Here is a 7,664-nt window from a genome sequence, read left to right as displayed (position 1 = left end):
TTGCTGCAGAGCACGTACCAGGCTGCGTTTTTACTGCGGTTAAAACGCGCCATTCGTGCAGGCGTCCGGGCAGTGCAAAAGTCAATGTGTTCCCGGGAATCCTAGGTTGTGATTAATTAGTTAGCCGGTATACTTGCCCATTGGACTTGGCCGCATTTATCGCATGTCTTAATTAGGATTAGTGCTCAGCCAAAGCAGATGAAGCGGACATGTAATACTAGTACTCCCTCCGTTTTTATTTAGTTCGCATAGTAGCTTTGGTCAAAGTCAAGCTTTACAAACTTTGATCAAGTTTATATACAAAAATATTAAAATATACAATAAGAAATCAACAACATTAGATTTATTATTAAATGTACTTTCACATCGTATAGATTTATTATGATAAATGTCTATATTGTTTTCTATAAACTTGGTCAAATTTTACGAAGTTTGACTTCAATCAACTCTAATATGCAGAGTAAATAAAAACGAAGGCACAGTTTAGAAGGCACAGTTAAATTTGTGTGTGTTTCCATAATAGACAAGGTTTATGGCGCATTGCATTTATTTCTAATAGCTAATTAGTACTCTGATATACTATTTTTATATGCATGCGTGGTGTGAATGCTATTTTTTAGCCCATCTCACAACCAATAGATAACCACCTAGGTCCTAGAGAATTTTCAAGTGCGCCTTTTAAACCGTGACGGAGGGAGTACATGATACAGTTGGCGGTTCATCATTAGTACTACGTAGGAGGCACGTAGTGTTTACGGTGGATGACCTGCCGTTTCTATTTGCTTCATGGTCTGGTCACCTAATCTACTCCTGGTAGGCTGATCCGTTAGGAGGACCAGTCGGTGTGCCCGATCAACCCCAGATTGCCGCTCCGAGTTCAAATTCATCCCCAGACACGAGACATCATCGTTCTGCAATTGTGCAGTTTTGTTTCTTGCAGCGAAGAGGAGTATGCATCGCATTTTAATCTTGGTTTTTAGCGTCCATTATCCGCCATGATCGCAGGCTGCTGGTGAGGCTGGCAGGCAGGCAAGCAGCTCATGATTGCAGCAGGAACCGAGACGGGGTTCAGATTCCCGGGTTGCTTGCTTGCTTGGTTTACTTCGCTTCACCGCGTCCTCCCCACCCACTTCCGCTTTGACGATCCCCGGCACATGCGCCTGTCTCCGCACAGCACGAATCCCTCCACCTCCCTCCCCTGCCTCTCCCCTCTTGGCCTGGCCATGGCGTTGGCATTGGCCGACACAGTGCCAGCCATGGCCGTGCCGTGCATGCCACCGCATTGCCCGGCCTAAGCACCAACGTACGGCCACGCATCCTGCCTGCCCCGACTCGAGTACTTGGGAAGGGAAGATGCCCCTCTCTCTCCCTCTCACGCATAATAATGCTTTGCTAAAACAAGGCAGGGAGGGAGGGGGCGAGAGACCTATTCCTGCGTTCTGTAACTGCAAAACGTAACAGCCAGCCCATGTGATGTGAGTGAGGCAAGCCAGGAAACTTTCAGCCTCCGCTTCCTTCTCCCTCCCACTTACTCGCGGTCAGGATCCATCCATGGCTCCTCAAACACGCAACGCACCTCCCCTCCCCCTCCTCTCGCTTTGGATCTCAACACCTCCATGCATGCACAACAATCCTAACCGACGCCCTGAAACTGAAACTGAAACTGACCAATGCCGTACACTCAGATGCAGCTGGGGATTTTTTTTTTGGCAGGAAAAACCTATGTCATGTTGTTCTCATGAATAGAAGATTCTCTGCTGCAAATCTTCCTCTTCACTCTCACCGGTGCTGTGCCTGTGCTGGGACAAAACAACCGAAAGTACATCCCAGCCCATCCCCTCCACCTGACCGATTTTCTTCTGCTCGCCGCTGCATACATGCTACACACTCCTACTTCTCCCTTCGTGGATGCACCAATAATTCGAAAAAAACATTTTTTTTATCTTCTCCACACAATGGGCAGTTCGATCAACAGGTTAAAGCCATTAACTTGGACCAAATTCAGTTAAATTGATCAAAATCTTTCTCTGTTCTTCAGGCCCAGAAGAGTTAATTGGCACCACCGAAAGTGTCTGCCGTTTGTCAGACTGCCAGCATGTGTAAAATTCGAGATGCGGCAGGCACAAGAATCGAATTGATTTAAACGGAAAACCGGAAAGAACATCACTTCAGATGATTTTTCAGAACCGTTAGCTGTAATAGTCGGTAATTAACAGGGAATTCTCTTACAACTCCTGTTCTTTTCCCCAATCATCATCCCTATATTATATAAGTAAATAGCAACCTTTTCAATTCTAGTACAATTTCTCCTTCACACAAACCCACTAAAAATCAGAATGACAGAGAGAAAAAAGGCAAAATAACGCGTTAATTATTTGCACTAGAGATTATACTACTATATCATGGCCGTGGGAACCAAGAAGCCACCGCAAGAAAGAGAAAGAAAGAAAGAAGGAAGAGGAACGCAGCGCAAGAACTCCAAGAATTCGCCGATAAATGAACAATTGCACCATGGAGCCCATAAATTACGGCCAGCCGGGGCTACAGCGCCGATCCATGGTCCCACGCGGCCCCGCACCTCGGGCGGAAGGCGACCAGGCACGGCGGAGCGCGGATCCGCTTCTTGGGCGGCAGCGACATGAAGACGGCGGAGAGGTCGCGCGGGACGTCCAAGAAGCGCAGCGGCCGCTTCGGCGATGGCCTCGTCCCGGCCAAAGCCACGGGCTTCCTCGGCGCGCCGGGGCACTCGGTCGGCGGCCGGAGCTTGCTCTCCTCCGAAGTCGGCGTCCTGGGCTCCTCCTCCTCCTCCTCCTCCTCCTCCTTGTCAGCCACCGCAGCCGGCGTCCGGGACTCCGCCACCACCTCTTCCTCCGCCACCGCTGGCGCCGGCAGGGCCTCGGCTTCCGGCACCGTCGTCGTGGAGGCCGACGCGTGGTCAGGCGCAGGATCGGCGGCCGCCGCTCTCGTCCTGATAGGCGGCAGCGCCGGCAGGGCGTCGCCCGCTGGTGTAGAGGTCATCTCCGGCGCGGTGAATTGCGGGAGATGGTTGGGTGCTGGAGAGGAGAAGAGGCCGGCGGGTGGGAAAAACTTAGGTTGGGGAGGGGAGGGGAGGAGGAGAGATCAAGGAGAAGGAGAAGGAGAGGGAGAGCGAATAGGATCCCAAGGCGGTCGCGCCAAGGCTGTTAAATAGTCGCCCGGAGAGAGAAAGAGATAAAACGGCTTTGGGTGGGGTAAGTTGAATTTAATCCTTTGCCTTTTGGGCGCTGGCTTGCCTTTTTCCTGCAAAAGCTGAAGAAAATGCGAGATTAATTGGCTTTAATTACCCACCGTCGGATCAGGCGTTGTCTTTTTTTTTTGAGTTGGAGACGTTGCCTTTCGGTGTTCCAGATATCACTTGGACATAGGGGCTCTTTATTTTATTTATTTACTTATTGTTCTTTATTTAAATAAAAGGGGCATTTGCGTACTTTGAATAGATTTTTTTTAGTTGCCTAGATTGCTTGCGAATCTCTTTCTCAAGCTCGTAGATCATCAGACGAAGGATAATATACATGCAACTTGGTTTTTTTGTACCCCGCAAAAAAAACTAGTTTTTTTATAAACTTCGTCCACCTAAATTTGTAAGTACGTTACTTCGACCAAAGATATAAATTTGAGAATGTAACTTTTGTACTCGCAAAAGGTAAATAATCTTGCAGTTTATGAATGGAGCGAGGTGTGTCCAAATAAAACCAACACCACTTTGATGGATGGGCAGAGCTCCTGCACGAGTGAAATTTTGTCTTTAGATGCAAGAGGAATTAAGATTACACACACATTGTGCTATATGATATAGTATTTTTTCCTATTTGGGTATTGGCGGGCCGCATTTTTGGTCATTAACTTCTGTGACAACATGTCTGAAAAATTGAAATACTTTCAGACAAATCCATATGCATGATATATTCAAGTATTTAATTAAATACCCGCAAAAAAGTATTTAATTGAATATTTGTAAAGATAGTATAGCAGAAAAGAAATTGCATGCCGACTCCTCGGCCGGAAGGAAAACTTCCCAACTGTAAGGCCTCCACTAAACAAAAACTCTAATCCCTGACAATCGATTGGTACATATACAGATACATGTGCACTCCTAGACACCACATAGGGTTCTACTACTAGTTGGGAGGCATGAACTTTGCCAACCGTACCCCTCGTGCATGGCATCTTTGGCGCGAACGGAACCGGTGCTCACAACACAAATGTGGTGAACCCAATGATTTCAAGCTACTACTCAGTAGAGAAAAAAGAAACATGCATACTGGATGGGAGCAAGCAAGGCATGTATGTATGTAGGGAAGGCAATGATGGTGTGAGCAAGTGAGAATAAACACTTCCGGAGGAGATCCATTCCATGCATTGCATGCACGCGCAACGCAAGGCAAATGTACCACCGATTCCATTACCACGGTACCACCACACACCTCCGGCTGGCCTCCGGGAGAGGTGGAAATGAGTGCGGCAAGGACGCATCGACCGACAGCTCGGGAGATGACAGCAGTTGGCTGCAGGAAATGGCGGGGGTTAAATGAGCCATTTATTTTGAGACGTAATCGCGCCATTTCCTCCTCTTTTAAGGTATGGAGTGAAACCACATTGCACCATTGCTTGTAATGTATTCTTTCCACTTATGCTCAAGGTCTAGCTGGACGGAGCAGCACCTCTCACTCTATTATTACATTTTTGCGCGCGCTACAACTAGGTGGATTGTTGGTTGTCGCGGCAGAAATGGAGTAAGATTCCAACTGATTGGGGGTGTAGTGTTTGCGTGGACGCAAACGTATGAGTATGAATAATGCAGCACCGAGCCGGCACTCTACGCTGGCAACCATGCGTACTGCCGCACGTATTCGTCCTTGATCTCGACATATATTGCCTCCTCGATCGACGCCGAGCTGTTGGGTTGGCTGGACGGAAGAGATACGGCTTGCTCAAATTCAACGCTAATCACGTTTCAAAAAAAATAAAATTCAACGCTAACATTTACAAATGGCAAATGAAACTTAAAAAAAAGTGGCGGACAGTACGATCCATCGGTTTACAAGTGGTTTTCAGCTGACTAATGCTGACATTCCTATTTTATTTTATTATTTTTTGCAAAGGAAACGAGTGAGGGGTGTGTATGAACTGTCGAGGATGGGAAATGCCCTCCAATTGTGGTGAAACTACAGGGGGTGCCATTGGCTTGGATGAGAAGGGAAAGGTAAAGAGAGGGAGGGAGGGATGGACCAGATCTCGCGGCTTCCACCAGGGCCCACCGCAGGCCCAGGCTGGTGGCTGGCAGCAAACAAAAGGCTGATGATCCCACATGGACCCTGCTGGCTTCCAAGGGCTTACTCGTATTATTATTTCGCCTCTTTTTAATCCACACTGCTAGTATACATTTGATTGCTCACCCTTTTTTGCTTTGGACAACCTTTTGCGTTCATTGGTTCATCAATACTACACAACTATGGCGTCTGAATTACTACCTTTTTTCTCTTCTGCGAAATGAATTACCACCACCGTTTTGACACTATTGATTAGCTCATCAGTTACCACTGCTAGCTAATGCATGCTTGATCTCATTACTGCCTTCAAAATATGGCTGACCATGCATGTAAATTTCATTATGTGATAATTATGCCTTCCCAATTCTGGATGGCGTTAAGTTGTACTCTCAAAAGCAGCTGTACGTCTCTGTGTTGATAAATTTTTAGGAGAATTCGATACTTTAATTCTGTAACGCGCCATGCATGCAAATGCAATACTACCCACTTGTTTCTTGTTTATATGGTTTGCTTGCAATCATACGTTTGGTTCCTTGTCAATCAAGATCACATGTACCATGATATGACTTTGATATGGATCTGCACTTTCTGAACGTGCCTTAGTCAATTTCGCATCCAAGATATACTATATTATAATAGGAGTATGGGAGATTAGTGTGTATGTAGTGTATGAGCTGATCACAACGAATTGTTAACGAATAAAACTGGTGTGTGACAATCCCATTCTCGTGGATATCTTTTGTGGGCCACGTGCATGCGTTGTAATCATGGCCATGGGATTGGGCCGCCATGCAAATAATCTAATAGTATTGTTTAAAAAAGGATTAATCAAGTATTGTTGGTACTCGTCTTCCCATACAAGCAAGGATCCAATGTTGCGCCACCCGTTCCCCCCTCCCCAGTCGTGCGCCACTCCGGTGCCGGCGTCCACCCACCCCCGCCGCCAGTTGCTTCGACCCCGGCGGCCACCTTCCCCCTCTCTCCTTTCTCCCACGGCCCTTGCAGCTAGGCATGGCCGCCAGCCCGCAGTCGGTTTCCTCGTCCTCTCGGTGGAGCGAGGAGAGGTCCGTGGTTTTGAGGCTCGGGCTTTCGGAGAGCTTGTGAGCGTCGGGTTCACGGGGGACGGCGTCCGTAGAGGCGGATGGCGAATCCCAGCCCGAGGCGGCCTTCGTCCAGCCCAGGCCGCCCAGGAGAGAACTCTGGAGGCGGTGTCAAGCGGAGCGGAGCCCTATCCAGCAGGGGGGCTCCGGCGCCGGCGTGTCGCGAGGTGCCGCCGGACATGGACGACAAGTGTTTTCGGTGCCTCAAGGAGGGCCACTACAGGAACGATTGCACCAACACCATTGTCTGCTTCTGGTGTGGTCAAGAAGGACACCCGTCCAAGGAATGTAAGCGCCCGCACAACCCCTCATCGGAGGAGGACCTGCGGCGTCAGGCTCTGGCCAAGGTGGCTCGGCGCGAGCAAGAGGCGTCGAGGGGTCGTGCGGACCCGGGGAGGTTGCTAACGCCGCTGTCGTCATCATGGCGGGGCCCTGTGTGTGTGCCGGAGTGGGCACGCCTTCCGCCATCGAGCTCTCAGAGGGAAGTGACCGCGGAGGAGGAGTTGGATCCGAATGACCATTGCATCCTTGGTCGCACTCGATCTATGGAGGATTTAGAGCATAAGCCGAGGTTTGCCATGGTGGCGTATGTGGGCGGTGCGTGCCATGACCTGCAACTTGAGTTTATGTTGGAGGCGCTGGAGGAGATTCTGAACATCGAGCCGCACTGGGTGTCAGTTCATTGCTATAGGCCAAAGGATTTTCTGGTCATTTTCGCTTCCGCTGAGCACCGCAACAGAGTTAGTGCTAGGCCTTGATAACCCACAAGTATAGGGGATCAATTGGAGACTTCCTTGATAAGTAAGAGTATCGAACCCAACAAGGAGCTAAAGGTAGAACAAATATTCCCTCAAGTTCTATCGACCACCGATACAACTCTACGCACGTAGTACTTTGAAGGTGTTGTAGGATAGGTTTGCAAGATAATAAAGAGCACGTAAATAAAAACTAGGGGCTGTTTAGATAAATAAACAACTGAGTTAGTTTTAGTAGAGAACTTTTTGTCACAAGAAAGTTATTTGTCCCCAGGCAACCGATAACTAGACCAGTAATCATTATTGCAATTTTATACGAGGGAGAGGCATAAGCTAACATACTTTCTCTCCTTGGATCATATGCACTTATGATTGGAAATGTAGCAAACATCCGTAACTACTAAAGATCATTAAGGTAAAACCCAACCATAGCATTAAAGTATCAAGTCCTCTTTATTCCCAGACGCCATAACCCACTTATCCGTGTTTGTGTTTCTATC

General features: G+C 48.2%; 1 protein-coding gene across 1 annotated transcript; it reads right to left on the bottom strand.

Moving 5' to 3' along the window:
• Positions 1 to 2,167: 2,167 nt before the first annotated feature.
• On the bottom strand, positions 2,168 to 3,341 carry LOC119331424 (phosphatidylglycerol--prolipoprotein diacylglyceryl transferase-like). The gene has a single exon (XM_037604574.1). It carries the CDS (start codon positions 3,016 to 3,018, stop codon positions 2,542 to 2,544), a length of 477 nt encoding a protein of 158 aa, XP_037460471.1. The 5' UTR covers positions 3,019 to 3,341; the 3' UTR covers positions 2,168 to 2,541.
• Positions 3,342 to 7,664: the final 4,323 nt, after the last annotated feature.

The sequence above is a fragment of the Triticum dicoccoides genome, chromosome 7A (assembly GCF_002162155.2).
Source record: "Triticum dicoccoides isolate Atlit2015 ecotype Zavitan chromosome 7A, WEW_v2.0, whole genome shotgun sequence".
Taxonomy (NCBI): Eukaryota; Viridiplantae; Streptophyta; class Magnoliopsida; order Poales; family Poaceae; genus Triticum; species Triticum dicoccoides.
Note: the sequence above shows the minus strand (reverse complement) of the source record. Positions and strands in the feature narration are given on the sequence as shown.